This window comes from Artemia franciscana, chromosome 2, assembly GCF_032884065.1.
Source record: "Artemia franciscana chromosome 2, ASM3288406v1, whole genome shotgun sequence".
NCBI classification, from domain to species: Eukaryota; Metazoa; Arthropoda; class Branchiopoda; order Anostraca; family Artemiidae; genus Artemia; species Artemia franciscana.
The window spans coordinates 32,452,382-32,472,826 of NC_088864.1; the positions used below are offsets into that span (position 1 = coordinate 32,452,382).

A 20,445-nucleotide genomic window follows, 5' to 3' on the forward strand; every position below is an offset into this window, starting at 1 on the left:
GCCCTTCTTCAGATAAAGAATTGTTTGCCAGTTTATGTGACCTTCAGGCTTTAGATCCTGATGCAGAAGAGCTTTACATGCCTTTTGGAGCTAGTTAAGCTGTTTGTATATTCGGTTCAATTTGTACTACAAAGTATTTTGACTGGAATAAAATTACGAAGCACAATGAGGTCTTGCTTTGTTAATCCTTAAGTCTCTTGAAATCCTTGGGCTTAATCAGAGGCAACGCCATAGCGTTGCCTATAGTATAGGCCATACAGCTCCAAGTGTCATTATTATTTTCCCAGACACGCTTTATATGAACAGGGTGGTCCTATAAACTTCGAAGGAGGCTCATTCTATTGGAAGTCGGAATTTCAAGTGCCCTATTTAAGAGTTATAACTGATTGAAGAGCAGCTAGAACGCCCCACGCCCTTTAACCCCCAAATGCATCCGATGAAAATTTTTAGATATCTATTTTGTTAAAAATGGTTCAAAGATCAGACAACCAAAACTCCGTAGTCGACACAACTCCCCCAGGGCCTGGAAGCATGCGTTGTAAGCTATGCCCTGGGGACAGAAAAGTTTCTTATAGAAGGAATGCTCGTGTAAACTTCAGATTTGATTAGAAACTGAAAGTTCTAATTCCCCCCTTTTAAAAGCAAAAGTGATCCGATGGCAGCTACCCCCCCCCAAACCCTCTGCACCCCAGAAGCTTGGGGCAAGTGTTGTAAATTATGTCCCAGGGGCATATAAGGTTTTTATTGCAGGGATGAACGTATAAGCTTCGGATGGTGCTCATCCAATCGTAGACCTGAATTTCTAGCATCCTTTTTAAGAGTAAAAACAGTTGACAGTTGTTAAAAACAGTTTAACAGTTGTTAAAACATCCTTTTAACAGTTGAGTACTAAACTTGAGGGTTTAAAATTTGACAATGTGGAAGATGGATGGAATAATTTCAGAAAAACAATTTGTGAAGTTGCTGATGGTGTCCTAGGGAAGAGTGCTAAGACAGCAACTAGGAATATTAGTGAAAAAGCTTTAGGTTTAATAGAGAGTAGAAGGGGTTTGTATAAGAATTATCTGAGCGATAGGTCGTATGAAAACAAAAGGAATGTAAAGAAAGTGGAGAAAGCATTAAAATATGAACTAAGGAGATGTGAAATGGAGGCGATGGATAAAATTGCTGAGGATCTGGAAGATGCGGCTAGACGGCATAATAGTAAAATATTATACTGGCATGTTAATAAATTGAAAGGGAGTAGCCGATCCGGACTAGTCCCAGTTAAAGATAGAAATGGGGTCACAATTAGTGATAAGGAAAAAGTTAAAGAAAGATGGGTGGAACATTTTGAGAATGTGCTAAACCGAGATACAGTTGCAGGAAAAGATATAGATGAAAATGAAAAAGTTTGTGATACCTTGGATGTGAAGGAAGATTTGTTTAGTGAGGAAGAATTAGCGACAGTACTAGAAGGATTAAAAAATAATAAGGCCCCAGGTGCTGATAGTATGATTAATGAGTTCCTTAAATAAGGTGGCTCTGAGGTTAGGAATAAGCTACTGAAGATTATGAACATGATTTTTGAAAAAGGGGAAGTACCCAATGATTTTAGGAAAACCTTAATTAAACCACTGTATAAGAAAGGTGACAAGAGTGAATGTCGGAATTATCGAGGCATTAGTCTGGTCTCTGTAGGTAGCAAATTACTGAGTAATATGATACTTTTTAGACTGAGACATGCTGTAGACAAAGTTTTAAGGGAAGAACAATGCGGTTTTAGAAAAGGTAGAGGATGTGTCGACCATGTTTTCACTCTTAGGTTAATAATTGAGAAGTCCCTTCGTTGTCAAACACCTTTGGTCCTTAGTTTTATCGATTATGAGCAAGCTTTCGATTCTGTTGATAGAACAGCGTTAACAAAGGTCTTATCGTTATATGGTATACCAGAAAAATACATTAAAGTGATTTGCGCTATGTACAAGAATAATACTGCTGCGGTTAAGGTAGGAAATGAGGTTAGCAACTGGTTTTGTATTAAATCAGGAGTTAAGCAGGGTTGTGTTCTATCCCCCTTTATATGGATCATTTTGATGGACTTCGTCTTATGGAGCACAGGAAAGGCAATTGGAGACCATGGAATCAAATGGGGAGGAAGAACGCTCCTGGACTTAGATTATGCTGATGATTTAAGCATATTAGATGAAAGTGTGAGAAAAAATGAATGAATTTTTAGAGGTTTTACGAGTTCAGGGTGCTAAAATAGGCTTGAAAATTAATGTTAAGAAGACTAAGTCACTAAGGTTAGGAATAAGTGAAGATGAACAGGTGACCTTAGGTAACGAAAAGATTGATCAGGTTGGGAGTTTCAGTTACCTTGGTAGTATTATTAGTAAAGATGGTGGGAGCAGTGAAGATGTTAAAAGTAGAATAGCTAAAGCTCAGGGTGTTTTTTCACAGTTAAAAAAAGTTTGGAAGAATAGAAAGATAAGCCTACAAACCAAGATTAGAATATTGGAAGCTACAGTGATGACAGTGGTCAAATATGGCTCTGAAGCATGGACACTCCGAAAAGCAGATGAAAATTTACTAGATGTTTTCCAGAGAAATTGCCTACGGATTGTTCTGGGTACCCGGCTGACTAACCGTATTTCAAACAGTAGGTTGTACGAAAAGTGCGGTTCAATCCCGCTTTCTGGGGCTATAATGAAAGAAAGGTTGAGATGGCTAGGCCACGTTCTACGGATGAAGGATGACAGATTACCGAAGATTGTCCTTTTTGGCCAACCGTCTGGGGCTACACGGAAAGCAGGTCGTCCTTGTCTGGGTTGGGAGGATGTCATAAATAAGGATTTAAAGGAAATGGGAACTTCCTGGGAGGGTGTAAAGAGGGAGGCTTTAAATAGATTAGGTTGGAGGAGGAGCGTGCGTAGCTGTGTTGGCCTCAGGCGGCTTAGTGCTGCAGTGAGTTATTAGTAGTAGTAGTTTTTAAGAGTAGAAAAATGATCAGAGGGCAACTGGTCCCCCCAAAGCACTTTTTCCCCAAATGGTTTCAATCAAAATTTTGAGATAACTATTTTGTTCAAAATAGTTTAAAGACCAAATAAAACTCAGGGGGTTGACAAAACAACCCAGAGCCCGGGGAAAGTGTTGTAAGTTACTTCCTGGGGACAGATAAGGTTTCGTGTAAGGGGTATCAGTATATAAATTAATAGTAGCTCATTTGATTGGAAATTTAAAGTTTTAGCTACATCTTTAAGAGTCATCAAAATTGATCAGTGGGTAAATATTCCCCCCCTCTCCACCCAAACCATTTTTCCCCAAATTCATCTGATCAATATTTTGAGATGGCCATTTTGTTTGAAAGAGTTCAACGATCAGAAGACAAAAAATTCGGGAAAAACATACCCCCTCCCCCTAAACGTTGACATACCCCATCATATAAGGTTTTTATGGGATAAGTAGTTGTATAAACTTCGAAGTGTACTCAAATGATTATAAATTGAAAGTTCTAGTTCCCCCCACCAACCCTAAAGCCATAACGCTCCAATGTTTTATGAAATTTTTCCTAGAGACACTTCATGTGGAAGGGATGGTCATATAAACTTCGGAGGGGCCTCATTCAATTGGAAATCGGAAGTTATAGAGCCCTTTTTAAAAGTCAAAAAATGGGGGAGGGGTAAATTGCCCCCACGCCTTTTTCCCAAAAAATTTGTGTTAAAAATTTTAAAAATAGTTCAAAGATCAGATAAAAAAATCCGGTGTCAACAAATCCCCCCAGGGTCCAGGGGCAGGCATTGTAAGTTACACCCTGGGGGCATGTATGGTTCTTATGGAAGGGCTGCTCCTATAAACTTGAGAGGGAGTTCATTTGATTGGAAATTGAAAATTCTAGATCACTTTTTAAGAATCAAAAGAGATCGGGTTTCAACTAGCCCACCCTATGCCCTTTTCCCCCAAACTCGTTCGAAAAAAATTTGAGATAGCTATTTTTTTGAAAACAGTTAAAAGATCAGATTAAAAAAAAACTAAGGGGGCAACAAAGCCCCCCAGAGCCCAATGGCAAGTGTTTTAAGTTATTCCCTGGGACATATAAGGTTTTTATGGAAGAGTTGGTCGAATAAGCTATAGAGAGGACTCAAATGACAAGAAATTTAAAGTTCTAGTTCCACTTTTTAAGAGTCAAAAGTGATCCAACAGCAACTAAACCCTACCCCCTCATCAACGCTCTTCTCCAAAATAGGTCCTATGGAATTTTTTATATAGCCATTTTGTTCAAAATAGACCAAAAATCATATAACAAAAACTCCAGGAATAACACAGCAACCCCAGAGCCCAGAAGTAAGTGTTGTAAGTTACAGCTCCCAGAACCCAGGGTCAAGTTTTGTTTGTTCTGGCCTGGGAACATATATGGTTCTTAAGTGAGGGTTTTGAAAATAGTCCAAAGATCAGATAATTGTAATCCCCACCCCCCCAGTCTAAAAACTTATCAACGATATTTTATTCTAAAACTTAAGAGAGCTGACCCCTTGCCTTTTCTGCATGCCCCCCACCAAAAAAAAACTTGCTACCGACATTTTACTTCCAAATTAAGGCAACCCAACCCCGGCCCTCTATGGCCCGAATCCTCCCCCCCCCCCCAAAAAAAAAAACAAAAAAAACAAAAAGACAACAAAAAACAAAAAAAAATCATTAACCATATTTTATTCTAAAAATCATAGGAGCTGATCCCTGGTCCTCCCTCCCCCCCACTAAATTTGGCCCTGAGACAAACAAAATCTTGAGCTGGAGTTTTCAACAATTACTATCATTATATATCAAATATTCAATTTAATTGTATTGGCTCTTTTGGAATTCATGAATATAAATGAAAATTTATTTTGGAATAAGAAATTTTTTAAAATAGGAAATTTTGAAAAACTTGAAACTTTGGGAATAAAAAACGAACAGATATTAATTAAAAAAAGATTCCGAGAAAGAAGTATTTTTAAAGAACAGTAAAGCCCATATTGAACTTAAAATCAGAAGAAATAAAAACCTACTATAACTCAAACTCAAAACCACAATGAATTACTATTAAAGAATAAATGAAACCCAAAACGAACAGAAGTTATATAAGCAATCATAGCAAAAAAAGATACAACAGCTCCTAATATAAATGGAAAAATAAATCTTAAAACAGGTAAAGCTTCGATTGAATATGCAACTCAAGCTTAAAACGAACAAAAATATTTTACTATTGAAGAATAAATGAAACCCAAAACGAACAGAGACTAAATGAACAATCACAGCAAACAAACATACAGTAGGTACTATTAGAAATAAATAAATACATCTTAAAACGAGTGAAACTTGTATTGAATATTCCAATCAACCTTGAAACGACCAAAAGTAACTACTAACAAGAGTTCAGGTTTTGCCTCCTTCTCTCAATGTAAAAGTCTAAAATCTACTGCATCATTGATGCTTTAATTAAAATAAATTATATTGTAAATATTTTCTTTTGTACCTATTAAAACATTGGGAATAAACATACAAAAATTGCAGTGAAATTAAATTTTGAACTGATGAGCTTTCAGCAATCAATGTCATTATATATCAAATATTCAGTTTAACTTTACTAGTTCTTTCCAAGATTGTTCAAGACAAATGGAGCTTCACTAAAAACAAGAGTTTGGATGCTGCCCCCTTCCCAAACTATGAAAATCTATATCCTACTACATCATTGGTGCTTCACTGAAAGCGAATTACATTACAATGTTCTCTTTCCAGTTATTATAGCAAGGAAAATGAAAATAAAATTATAGTGAAATAAAATCTTGAACTGATGATTTTTCAACAATCAATAGTGTTATATATCAAACATTCAGTTTGATTTTATTTGTAGTTTCCAAGACTGTTCAAGACACCTGCAGTTTCATACAGTTCGTGGTAACGAACTGTAGTAAGGAGCGACCCGGCTCAATAGTAACCGAAACTCTAAAAAACGGAATTTTGATACCAATAGCTACATCAAAAGAATTGCATTTTAATGCTGATTTTAAATATACAAGTTTCATCAAGTTTAGTCAAACCTATCAAAAGTTACGAGCCTGAGAAAATTTGGCTTATTTTAGAAAATAGGGGGAGACATCCCTTAAAAGTCATATAATCTTAACGAAAATCACACCATCAGATTCATCGAATCAGAGAACCCTACTGTAGAAGTTTCTACAAAATGATTTTGTATTTTTTTGCCAGAAGACAAATCATGGATGCGTGTTTATTTGTTTTTTTGTTTTTTTCCCAGGGGTAATCGTATCGACCCAATTGTCCTTGAATGTCACGAGAGGGCTCATTCTGACGAAAATTGAAAGTTCTAGTGCCCTTTTTAAGTGACAAAAAAAATTGGAGGGCACCTAGTCCCCCTCCCACGCAAATTTTTCCCCAAAGTTACCAGATCGAAATTTTGAGATAGTCATTCTATTCAGCTTAGTCAAAAACCTAATAAATATGTCTTTTGGGATGACTTATCCCCCCCAGTCCCCTGGGGAAGGGCTGCAAGTTACAAACTTTGACCATTGTTTACATATAGCAATTGTTAATTATTAAGTGTACAGATGTTTCCAGGGTGCTTTTTCACATTGGGGTAGGGTTGGGTCGCAGGGAGGAGTTTACGTGGGAGGATCTTTCCATGGATGAGTTTTTCATGAGGGAAGAGAATTTCCATGAAGGGGGCACAGGATTTTCAGCATTAGTTAAAAAAAAACAATGAGAAAATAAATAGTTTTGATTTCAACTGGAAGTAATGAGCAGCATTAAAACTTAAAACGAACATAAAATATTAGGTATATAAGGGGGTTCGTCTCCCCCACAAAACCTTGCTCTTTACGCTAAGGCATTTTTAGTAATTTCAACTATTTATTCTAAGGCCTTTGTGATTCAGGGATTATTCTTAAAGATTTTGGACAAAATTCAAGCTTTAGTGTAAAGAATGAGGTATTGACGAGGGAGTGAACCCCCTCATATACATAATAAAAATACACAAATATAGAAATTCGTTACGTAAGTTAATTTGTAAGGTACGTATGTTTATTATTAACAAAAAGTTCGTAAAAAATAAAAAAATCTAGTTGCATTTTTGGGCAACCAAAAATTGGAGGGCAACTAGGCCTCCTCGCCAACCCTTTTCTCTTATCAAAATTGTCCGATCAATACTTTGAGAAAGCCATTTAGCCAAAAACAAAATAATATGTAAATTTTGTTTTAATTATGCATGTGCGGTGAGCCAAGATCAAAACTTGCATTAATTAAAAAACGCTCAGAAATTAAATTAAAAAAAAACAAGTTTTTTTTTAATTTAATTCAGGAAAGCACCAATGACACTGTAGGTTTTAGACTTTTACAGCGAGAGAAGGAGGCAAAATATAAACTCTTGTTTCTAGTGATTTTTCTTCGTTTCAAGCTTGATTTGCATATTTAATTTATGTTTAGCTCGTTTTAAAATTTAATATTCATACATATTAGTACCTATTATATGTTTGTTTGCTATGATTGTTAATTTAATTTCTGTTCGTTTTGGGTTTCATTTATAATACAATAGCAAAAAATTTTTTTCGTTTTAAACTTGAGTTGCATATTCAATTTAAGATTTATTCATTCGATTATATTAGTACCTATTATGTATTTTTTGCTATTATCTTTTACATAATTTCTATCCTTTTGGGTTTCATTAACTCTTTAATGGTAATTTCTGGTCGTTTTGAGTTTGAGTTTGAGTTATTGTAGGTGGTTTGGTTTGCCAGGGTCACGACGCGGTAGCAGCAAGGAGTGGCAATCTCAGGGGTTTCCAGGCTGGTATAGGTTAACAGCATAACACTTGACTTACACTGTTGCACAGAGGACTGTGTCCAAGTGGCAGAAGAACCCAAAATCAAAAAAAAAAAATAAAATAAAAGAGCCCTTACTAGATTAGCAAAAACAAACTGTGACTTGTATTCTGTGACACCAGATGGACCAATTACCACGATTTAATATTGCGTTTTGAGGACCTTCACAGTTGCTAGATAAAATGGAACAAATATAGTTCGTGATTATTTTCCGGCAGAAAAAGAAATTTTGAGCCACGTGTTTCCCTTGTGTGAGATTCTTGTGTCGGTCAGCTACAGTTTGGCGGCCACTAACAGATATATAACGATTATCATTTCCAAAGCAAAGCTGAACATTGCAAGTAAACAGTGGTATAACTTTTGCTTCTATTTTCTACGTAGTTCAGTGTTTTAAAAGGACTTGAGATGAATCGTCAAAGAACTCTACATGAAATAATTGAATCTAAGACAACAAGTAAAATTTTCTATGTAGATCAAATAATTGTAAAACTCAAATGATTCATTCAGCGCGTTTAATAGTTAGAACAATGTCCGAATAGAAAGTTCAGACTATTGACACTTTGGTTACGTTGGAATGCACATCCATGTTCCCATATGAACAGGAGATTTACATATGTATCCATATGTCTACTTTTCTGCAAATGTGTGTATGTGTGTAATATTTTGCTTTTCTAAATATCATAGCCAAGAATATATAAAATTCTAGATTAATCTAAAAAGGTCACCCAATTTCGTTCACCCAGGCATGTAAATCTCGCTTCCCCAAGCACATGAATGTTACACTTTTATTTCTCTTAATTTAACCGAAATGAATAATTTAGACAAGAGTAAGTAGATGAATAAGGCAAAAATAATTATTTACCGGCTATAGGAACTCCAAGAAGAACTGGTAAAAATCGAACGCCTTCAACGAAACTCCAAGCTCTAGCAAAATTCTTAGCTCTGAGTCTCTCTAAAACTAAAATAGGCAAAGCATACTGAAAACCTCCAAGGCAGTAGCCATACATCCACGCAAAGAGAGTGTATCCATTATATCCGTGAAGCGCTGTCATTGCTAGCTCGCTAACTGCTAAAAAAAAAAAAATTTTTTAGCTTTCACATTATTTAGCTAAAAGTTTAGGTTAAAAAGGAATGAAGAAATATAGATAAGCTGTGATTGCATCAAAGGTGTAATTCCATTGTCACGAAATAATTTTTTTGCAAACAGAATTTTTTTTAATACGATCAGCTGATTTTGCTGATTGCTAGAGGCAATATTGAAACTCCTTAAGCACAATTCCTATGCCCTTAGCTATGAATATATTCAACTTATTGAATATAATTTGTTACAGAGCTTGGATGGTTTCATCAAACTTTAAATTTCTTAAGCCCGACGATGGCAAGGGATTTGTACCAGACAGTGAGTATACTGACAAGAAGCAGGATCATTCAGAAACACTTATCGAACAAGTTATCGTCTCTCTGATAACGTTAAATGAAGCAGGTTGATCAGGTATGATAAGTTTAGCTTTCAAAGATCTTCCATTTGTACTAAATTTGAACTATGAAATCAAGTAAAAGGACTGAAAGAGTAAAGTCCTGGTACGTCAACTGAAGCAAGTTAACATGAGAAAGTCAAAGAAAAAAGTTTCTCAGAATCGGTGTATTATTTATTTTAGAAAGGCATTTGACACAGTTGATTTTAGTATTTATTCGAAAGTCTAAACTTCTTAGGCATGAAAAGTGATATTATTTTAATTGCTCTAAATATTATTTGAGCAAAAGAAAGTTATGTGCCACTTTAGATAAAAGATCTTCTCTTTATTTTCCATAAAGTGCGTTCGTTTTCAGGGCTCAGGTCTAGGTTTCTGTTAAACCTACAACAGCGTCAATGAATCAAAACCAGTTTTATGACGCTTACAAGATCTGGTGCAACTTCCAAATTTCTGGCATCGTTCTGTGTAATGACCTATTGCGCACACAAGTTGAAAAGATGTGATGCTTGAGATTCATTATTGATCAGAACTTGGGTTGAAAAAGCATATAAGCTAGTGAAATATCTTGTAGTTTTGAACTGTCTTCTACATTTTATACCTTATTAATTTCTGCTTTTATTGCATTATTCCTGACTATGAGAGATTTTGAAACAGGAGCATTTTTAGTCTGGTGCTTGAATATCCTTGCATGAGGTTTTGTTAATATTTTTAAAGTTGTTTTATCATGATTATTTAACAATGAGTGTTGCTAGTCTTACATCTCAGCCACAGAACACAACCAGAGCGAGTCATGTGACAAGACAAATAGACATAACAGTTTGAAATCTATTTCCAGATTCTGTTTGCCGAGCTATAAATGTACTGCAACCTAAAAATCATATTAGAAATTTATTTCCAGTAATTCGGTAACGTTAAACTTTTGACTGAAGGTATTTTTTTATATTTTGATTTCCATTTCATTTTTTTTCATTTTATTTGTATTTTCTATATTTTTGAAGTTTATTGTTTTGTGGTTAGACTAGTCTTTTTTGTCATTATTTTTTCTATTCCTTACCTCTTTTTCGTTACTTCATTACTATTATCGTTACCTCTTTTTTTCATTTGAATGTTATCAGATGTGGTGCTTTTTCAAGAATTTTTGGCTTTAGTGCGAGTTATTGAGTTGTGTTTATGTTAACAAAAATGTTTGAATTGAGAATTTGAATTTAATTAAATGCATTTTATATGTTGTATTGAATAAGGGATGAAAACTTTTCCTACGTACCCGTTAACTTTTTTTTTGTTACGGAGCTTTAAATCACATTATCATCTGTGTAAGTATTTCAGACAGTCTAAACCGAAAGTTTAATACGAAAGGCAAAATTGACTTGAATCCATTTTTTCAGCTCTTAAGCCCTTTTCATGGTAAAAAGAAAAATGTAACGTCAAAAATTGGTAAATCTCATTTCTCTGAGGAGTTTAACATAAAAACATACTCTCGCACTGCGATAGAGAACTATTTCACCAGTTTATCTCAGCAGCACATTAAAGAAAACGTTGAGATTAGGTTGAGATTACTAACTTCGGGAATTAGGCCTGTACAATGTTGCCTGACTTTCTTGTTAGGCTTTAGAAATATACACAAGAAGTCTTGCAAACATCTATTTGTCAAACTTAAACAAAGAAATTAAAGAACTCAACTTGGGCTTTTATTTAACCAGGGATTTAAATGTATGTTTTACTTAACAGCTATCTCAAAGTTCCACTGAAAAACTTGAATTTTGTAACACAAAAAGTCCAAGCGATATATTATCCTCAGTGTCATCGAGGAGTTGCTGATAGAAAATTCAATGGATTTTCGAATGTTGTCCTATATGAAATACATATAGATTTTAGAAAATTGAAGGATACTAAAAGAATTTTAAATATGTAGCTAATATAATATACGAGAATCTATGTATTTACTGCAATTTTTCTCTTGCGGTGCTGCAAAGAATTTTGAACTCCTCATATGAAAGTATAATTTCTTATTTTTGCTTCTTGGACTAAAAATTTTAGAAGAATTGAATTAAAAAATCGTTGGAGCTATCACTTTTCACTAAATTTACTTAAATTTGAACATTGTTTTGCAGCATTCAAACTGTGATAAGTCAACCATTTTTTGGGGTAATTTATAATACACGAACCACTCAGAAAACAAGTTAATGATAAAATTTCAATTAACTTGACGAGATTCAAAGAATGACATACTAAAAGTGAAATACACGTTTGGTTTTTGGCCTCTGTGTGTAAGGGCGATTGATCTAACGAGTCACACCAATGACTCCCATCTAAGTCAAAGAATTTACTAAACCAGGACTTCGCCCCCATAGAACACAGATTGAAACTCCAATATGCCATTCACTTGGCTAGGGTGGCCTAAGAATGAGGCAACGGAGTCACTAAAAGATGACGTCGTACCCCAGAGATGCAAGTAGACTACCAAAGACACCGATACGGATATACAGGCTACCTACGAATACTTCGCAACTGTTAATTTTTGTAAGACTTTAATTTGCAAAAATATACGCAATTTCGTTGATCTTTATTGTTGTTCACAGATAGTTGGCTTTAGCGAAATGTTTTTTAAGTAATTGCTGAACTATAAAAATAAGGACAGAGAGACGTTTGAAGGGAGCACTGTAAAATTATTCAGATTTTTTTTTTTTAAGGATTGTGAGCTCAAAACTTACTGTTGAGGGTTTAAACCGTAAAAATCAAATTGACTCTTTCAGAATTTGCGTCCCAGTCATTTTGACAATGTTAGTGCTAACGATTTATAGCATAAAATGGCAGAACAAACCTCTTTGTTATGGATTATCCATCTAGATGGGGGGGAGGGCCAAAACCCCCTCTCAATGGCTATTGACCATAAAAAATTGATCGCTCCTTGAAAATTTCTATTCTATGTCATTTTGGCTTTCTTTTAACAAAAAATATGTTTGTTTGTCTGTGGCACGATAGCTTTTGCTACTAAAAATAACTCAGATATGGCAATTTACTTTCAAATGAACCTCCTATGAAGATTCAATGGACACTGGTTCAGTGATAATAATGAAAAAAATAGAAAAGAAAAGGAAATACATCAGTACTTTCAATGTGAAAAAGTGATTTTTCTTTCGGCTCGAGATGGCGGACAGTTTTTCTCATATATAAAGTTTTCGACCATGGTGATTTTAGGTACCGTTTTTATTTCCATCCAACACTATTAGTAAGGGGCTTAGTGACCTTTTTGGAATTCTCGTAATTTACTATTAAGATTAGCCGAAAAAACAGTTATCTTTCCTGAATCAGCTCCGGACGGCTATTTCCTCACTCAGCATTTCTTTTGAAAATGCCCTTATAACTTTGAATTACTGTTGGTCGTGGTCCACTTTTACTAGGTTATAGTCACAGCTGCAAACATGACAGAAATTGAGAGTGTAGCAGCCTAATTACAAAGGTAAAATAACTACAAGATTGTGCATATGATTGTTGAATAGTACGAAACCATTTATTGGCCGGAAGGACAGATAATTGGGATTTTATTGATTTTGCAATGTAAATACTGGTGTAACCCAAGGGTCTGTTCTATCGTCATTTGTGTTTGCTATCCTCAAAGACTAGATCACTCAAATGTTCAACTTCTCATGTGGAATCAAACTGAAATAGAGCAAAATCCTGAGTGATAGTGATTGTTATGGTGACATAGCCCTCTTGCTTCATCTGAAAGAAGGAACTCTTTAATTTAAGCTATCAAAGAAAGCAGAACCAGCTTATCTGTCAATCAGTACACTGAAGTTAAAAACCAAGCGAAAGAAAGTGAAAAACTGCCGTCACCCCCACTTTTAACTCCAAGACAGAACTGATGTGGTCCAGGCGATTGAATAATTAAAGTACCTTAGGAACCTCTTCAAAACGGATGGGAAGCTCGCACGGGAAATTACCACATATATTATACACAAAGAAAGCACTTTTAACAAAACATTCGTGAAAAAATACAGTCTTCTCTATGAAATTGAAGCTCGAGACTTTTAATATTGAAATCCAAGGGTTTGAGAATAAATGTCTTAGGTACATCCTTGGAATAAATTTGACCGACAACCTTACGAACGCTATCAGCCACAAAAAAAAGAAAGTAAACGAACATAAAAATAAAAAATAACCCACATTTTGTGGCCTACTAAATCGAAAGTGCACAATGACACTACTGGGGCTACATGGTACACATAGGCGAAGATTCACAACCTTACGATTTGCACTGCCGGATCGCTCTCAGATTCACAAGGAGCGGACGACCAAAGACTACAATAAGCCGATATCAGGAGATGAGTGATACGATGTTCAGAACGCCAATGGAAAATTTTTGTTCTCTAGCAATGGAAAAGTCGTCATGAAGAGGTACTGTTGTCATCTTATGTACCATTCGAATGGGAAGACTAAGTAATTAATAATTGATTTTTTCATAGATATTTGAAGCGTTAATAATGAACCCTTAAATTTTTAAGACAAAATGTTCAAGGCTGTGCAGAGAGCCTTTGATGAAATGGTTTGTCATTGTTTTACGTATCACTGATTTTTGTTTTATAAAATATGTGATAAAAAAATATCACTGGGAAAACTGTCACTTTCTTTTTCTGTCATGCTAAGAAGTCTTGTATTTTTTACCGTCTTTGGACCAAGAGTAATCATTTAGTTTTGCTATTTCTTTTTTAATGTAAACATTTTCATATTCTGTTTATGTCATCCGAGACGTTTCGTCAATATAGAAAGTATCGTCGTTTTTATCATCGTTGAATAAATCACCAGTGTTACTAAAACGAGTCAGGGTTTACATGCAAATATTTGATATTTTTAGATCTATTTTTACCCATCCTCAACCCCAAAGCACTATTTCATTTTATCACAAACCATGGCTACAGCAGCTAGTAAAGAATGAACTATTGTATCAGATTAACGACGCTTCTTGACTACTAAGGTCCCTGCGTCGGCCCTGCAGTGCATTGCTGCAGCATGATTCGATCTCTGGGTCCCGTATTACCAAGCTAAGGTCAAACCCACTGCGCCACCACAGGACAAGAATGCACTACAGCCTACAGCAACCGGAAGTTTAAATACATGGCATAAAAAAATTGCCTACTGAGACAAATATCTCATTTAAAGTTGTTTTAGGAATGATAACTGTTTCGGATAAATAGGCAAGGATTTATTCTTTAAAGGATTTATTATTTATTCTTTTGGAGGGGCAATAACCAGAAAACACTGTGGGGGCAAATAATAAAAGAAAACAATTTATTTGATAATTTGAATAAAAATTGCCCAGAAACTTGAGACAGATTTTGGACTTCGGAGAGAGGGAGTCATGGCCCCAAGACCTCCCTTTTGCATCCACACCTCAAATATTATGCACGTTAATCTTAATAGTAAAGTTTACTGCAATTTTTTTTCAAGAATTTTGAAAAAGAATTTAGAACTCCTCAGAAATGGTGACGTATTAAAATGAAAAAAAACAAAACAACAACAACAACAAGGAAATGCATTGCAAGAATCACGATGGTAAATACCCTAAAATGTAAGCTTTGAGCTCCTAATCGTGAAAAAAACTAAAAAACAAAATAAGCAGCTTCTTTGCATGGATGGCAGTGACGCGCCTTCTTTTTGTCTGTGTTTTTTTTCTCCATGGCTGGTAGGCGACTGAAAAATCTTAAAAATGCTTAGTGACTCATTTAAAAGCTACTGCTCATATATGTGTGGTTTTTATAAGATCTTCCTGATATCACAAAGAAAACATAGTAAAATACTGCTTAACTCGATGTATTTCTTCCATATTGTTTTCTATAGGCCGTTGCTTATGATGTTAAAATGTTTAATATATAGTGTTAATTTAATGGGCATGAGACTATGGTTATTAAAATACAAAAATGAAAGATATTCCACCTGCACAATCAACAAGGCGCGATATATCTTCCAGTAAGACGGAAATTCACCTGGGAATATTTTGCCTCAACAGTAAAGATCGAGCTACTGCTCATGTTAAGCAATAGTTTTTGAAAAGAGCTTTGAAAAAAAAAAAGTCTAGCGATTTTTTTTAACAATACCAAAAGCCTTACCAATACCCAATAACGTCACCTGGCAGAGGTATTGAAGCGATATTGTGCAATGAGATGATGGCCTTACGACAACAAGCCCCGTGATTACAGCACCCAGTGAGATCGCTAATCCAAAAAACGTCTGCACGAGAAGAATATTGCCTTCCTCGATTCCTTCATCTTCTCCCTGAAGACCCTAAAAAGTTAAAGGGAGATTATGTATCTACTAAACAAAAGCTTTATTCAACTAGCTATGTCGCAGATTAAAAATGGATCACTTCATTTTGATGGAAATTTAATATTTCACAATTTTGTGAGTTTACTTTATTATTGTTGCGGCGTCAGGCATAACCCAGTAGAGAACGATTTCTAGCCCTTTGTACCCGAACACTTAAAACACGATCTGAAAACAAAAAAAAAATAAGTGAGGAAGAAACGCAACTTGAATCTGATTCAAGAATATTAACTATATTTTCGATTTACTCTTAATGATCAAAGTTTATTGTAAAACAGATTCATGTTATTTTCAGCAGACTGACTTAAATCCTACAAGAATAGTTTCGGATTGAAATAAAAACTGCACCACTGGAGTCACCGTAGCCGAAAACCTCACATAGGAGAATTATAGTCCTTATCTAGAGTAAGTAGAGTAATCACTTTTTCGCATGGGAAGCAGTGCTGTGTTCTCCTTTTTTCGTCTTTTTGTTTTTCATTAATATACGCTCTTTGCTAATTTCTTAATTTTCTCAAAGATTTCCCATCTATAGCGCATCATATTCTCGAATTAGATATCTCCGATCTTCACAGTTATTTACCGACATTTTTGCACAAAAAATGATTGTTTGCGCTTTTTTGCCTGCGGGCATGTCTTCTAAAGACATTAAATAAAAAAAAAAAAAAAAAATTCCACTGAAAGTAGGGAGCAGCATTAAAATTCAAACGACCAGATATTTTTCCGTATATGACGAGAGCTACCCCCTCCTCTATCCCTGGCCTTCACTCGAAATTTTAAAGGGTTTTATAAGCACTTTTTATTTTAATTCAACAGTTCTTGTGCTTGAGAATTTGCTCTTAAGGAACTAGGACTAACAAAAACTTTACCGTAAACAGCAAGGTACTCAGAAGGAGCCCCCTCGTATGCACAATTGTTTCTGTTCGTTTGAACTTTTAATGCTGCTCCTTACTTTTAAATCAATGCCTTTTGAGGTCATTTATAAAAATGAATTCGAATTTGTTTTCTAAAGAAATTGCTGAAACCGTAAATAATGTCCAATCCTGAAGTTTTTTACGTGAAATTTACGTTCAATGTCTTTGTACATCTGTACAATGATTTACACAAGATAAGTGAATTTTGCATTAAAACTCTTCACTGCTATGAAATTTGAAGATAGATCTGAAGTTGTCTTGTTCAACTTATCAAGAAATGCCGATGAAGTAAGAGACGATAATTAGCCATTTATCAATAAATAATGATTGGAACACTTTGATTCTACTGAAGACACCTATGCCACCATATCCTAACAAGAATATAACAATATGAATGAGCGACTCTTCTCAATAGTAATCAAAAAAGTAATCAAAAACTCTAAAGCAGGGAATTTTAACATCAATAGATACATCAAAAGAATCAGCTTATCACACTGATTCCAAATATATAATATTCATTAATTTTAGTGTTACCCATCAAAAGTTAAAAGTCTAAAAAAATTTGGCTGATTTTTGAAATAGGGGGAAACTTCAAGCAATATTTACCAGAAATTTTCATGACTAAAAATATGATTTAAATCCAATGATTCATGTTTTTTCGCAAGCTACCCCTCCGTCATGCACCATGTCAATTCAAACCTCCATGTCACAGTATGACTATCCTCCTGGTACCCGCTCCTCGACATTTTTCACATATTTTCTCGTTAAAAATCATGCATTAAATCCAATACTTCATGTTTTCACAAGCCAACCCTCAGTAATACACCATCTCGATTGACGCCACTATTGCACACTAAGATTGACCATTTGAAACCTTCTGGCACCCCCACTCATCCTTCCTAAGACATTTTCCAGATTTTTTCTTGTTAAAAATATGATTTAAATCCAATGGTTCATGTTACCACAAGCCAAAACACAACGTGATGCACCATCTCAATTCACGATACCAAGTCACAATTTGACACACCTTCTGGCACCTTCTAGCACCTAAGCCACTCATCATTCCTAAGACATTTCCCATGTAATTTCCTGTTAAAAATCACGGGTCCAATCTACTGTATCATGTTTTAGCAAACCACCGCCAAAAATGATGCCCCCCATGACAATGCACGCCACTTTGACAAACTACAAATGGAAAACGACACTCTTCTCAAGCAGATTATCACACCTAAGGGTTTTTCAACCTTTATCGCTCAAAAATAAACTTATAAACTAAAAATGACCATTATATTTATTTGAACAGCGAAAACTTGCCATTTCATTGCTAGTTTGTATTGTTCCATAAAATTTCAAGCCTGTGACACGCAATGGCTGACAAAAGACACGCTATAGTATGCATTATCACACATATGACACTTTTCGAGCATTTTTATGCAAAAATATTCGTTTACACAAGAATCAATCCTTTAAACTTGATAAAAAAAAAATTATTAGCATTTCTTCTAGCACAATGTGACACCCCCCAATAACACCCTCTGCGGGCATATTATCACACCTAAGGGTTTTTCAACCTTTCCCCCTAAAAAAATATTTTAAAAATCACCATTGTTTTTACTCGAACACCGAGAACTTGTCATTTCATTCCTAGATTGCCATGTTCCATGGCAGTTCACATCCCTCCTTCTCCTTGTTACCAGTTATTTTATAAAAAGAAAATCCAATTTTATTGTTAAAATGAATAATTTTCTTGAATAACCCTTTTCCTTATTACCACAACATTTAGAAACCTGGACCAAACCGTAGACATCAAGACCTAGCTGTAGAAATTCAGGCAAACTCATAGAAACCAAGTCCAAACTGTCAAAGTCGAGGGCAGCTTCTAAAATCAAGACCAGTACATAGAAATCATAACCAATGCATAGAAATCTACATGAGTTCATACGAAGCAGGGTCAGCCATAGACAACCAGACCAAACCATAAGCATCAAGACCAACCCGAAGCAATCAAGAGATCAATATGTAGAAATGCAGAACAATCCTAAGAAATTAAAACCAATACATATAAATCAAGACCAAACTGTAGAAATCATAACCGGGGCATAGACAACCAGACCAAACGGTAAAAACCAAAACCAAACTTAAGAAATCAAAGTCAACCTCTAAAATCAACATCAATCAAAAGGAAAGAAGGCAACATCTAAAAGAATACTTAAAAATCATGACCAGACAATAGAAACCTAGATGGATTCATAAAAATGAAGACCAAACCGAACAAATCAGGGCCAACCTCTAAAATCAAGACCAAACAGAAGAAATCAAGCAATAAATATCCAGGAATCTAGAGCAACTCCATAGAAATCGTGACCAACACATAGAAATCCAGACGAACTCACAAAAATTAGAAATCGAGAACAATCCTTAAGACCTATTCGAAAAATTAGAAATCAAGACCGAACTGCAGATATCAAGAACAAGCGCCAAGAGCTCATATGGTACTTGTGACGAGGTCGGAAGAGCCAAGACACAAGAGCTTGTTCCCATCAAGTTTCATTACGATCTCTCCACTCTAAGCGTTTTCCAAGATTTCCAGTTTCCCCCTCCAACCCCCCACAATGTCACCAGATCCGGTCGGGATTCAAAATAAGATCTCTGAGTCGAGATCCTTCTAAATATCAAATTTCATTAAGATCCGATAACCCATGAGCAAGTAAAGGATACCTCATTTTCTCTTATTTTTCCGAATTAACCGTCCTTCCACTCCCCCCTAGATGGTCAAGTCGGGGAAGCGACTATTTCTAATTTAATCTGGTCGGGTCCCTGATACGCCACCCACTTTTAGCAATCGCTATAATGATCACGTATCTAGTTTTTGATGTTTTTTTATGTAAAAGTTGGGGCGGTCCGGTATTCGAACCTGAAACCTCTCGCACCCTAAACGAGAATCATACCACTAGACCACAAGCCATACTTAAGTAGAAAAATCATTTTTTTTATCAGCAAATAAAATTAGTCTCAACTATCTTGTTCGCTCGTCCCCTCACAGATGGTCAAATTGGGGAAGAGACTATTTCTAAATTAACCTAGTCTGGTGCCTGATACGCCAGCCAACTTTCATCTTACTAGCTTACCTGGAAGTGCTTGAACTAGCAAATCCCCCCAACTCCCCCAAAAAGAGCGGATCCAGACTGGTTATGTCAATAACGTATCTGGACATGTGCTTATTCTTCCCACCAAGTTTCATCCCGATCTCTACACTTTCAGCGTTTTCCAAGATTTCTTGTTTCCCCCTCTAATTCTCCCCAATGTCACCGGATCCGGTTGGGATTTAAGATAAGAGCTCTGAGACACGAGGTCCTTCTAAATATCAAATTTTTTAAGATCTGATCGGTCGTTCGTAAGTCAATCACGTATCTAAGACTTGTGCTTATTCTTCCAACCAAGTATCATCACGATCTCTCCACTCTAAGCGTTTTCCTAGATTTCCGGTTTCCTCCACCAACTCCCCCCAATGTCACTCGATCCGGTCAAAATTTGAAATAAGAGCACTGAGACACGAGGTTATTTCTAAATACCAAATTTCCTTAGGATCCAATCTGCCGTTCGTAAGTTAAAACTACGTCATTTTTTCTAATTTCTCCGAATTACCGAATTAGGCCCCCCGTCCAACTATCCCAAAGAGAGTGAATTCGGTCCAGTTATGCAATAACGTATCTAGGATTTGTGCTTATCCTTCCCATCAAGTTTCATCTCGATTCTCTTCACTCTAAGCGTTTTCAAGGTTTCCGGTCTCGCCCTAACTCCCCCAATTACTGGTTCTGGGTTCTGGTTGGGACTTAAAATAAGAGGTCTGAGTTACGAGGATTTCTAAAAATTTCTAAATTTTAAATT

General features: G+C 35.5%; 1 protein-coding gene across 3 annotated transcripts in view; it reads right to left on the reverse strand.

Moving 5' to 3' along the window:
• The window catches only part of LOC136040253 (monocarboxylate transporter 2-like), a 375,363-nt gene that overhangs the window by 11,290 nt on the left and 343,628 nt on the right, over nt 1–20,445 (reverse strand). For 2 of the 3 annotated variants that reach the window (XM_065724471.1, XM_065724480.1), the window contains 2 exons: nt 15,433–15,607; nt 8,713–8,919 (listed from right to left, as the gene is read on the reverse strand). In XM_065724471.1, the coding sequence (XP_065580543.1) occupies nt 8,713–8,919; nt 15,433–15,607 (382 nt within the window). The remainder of the gene's footprint in view (nt 1–8,712; nt 8,920–15,432; nt 15,608–20,445) is intronic. The other variant, XM_065724486.1, reaches the window with a different exon arrangement.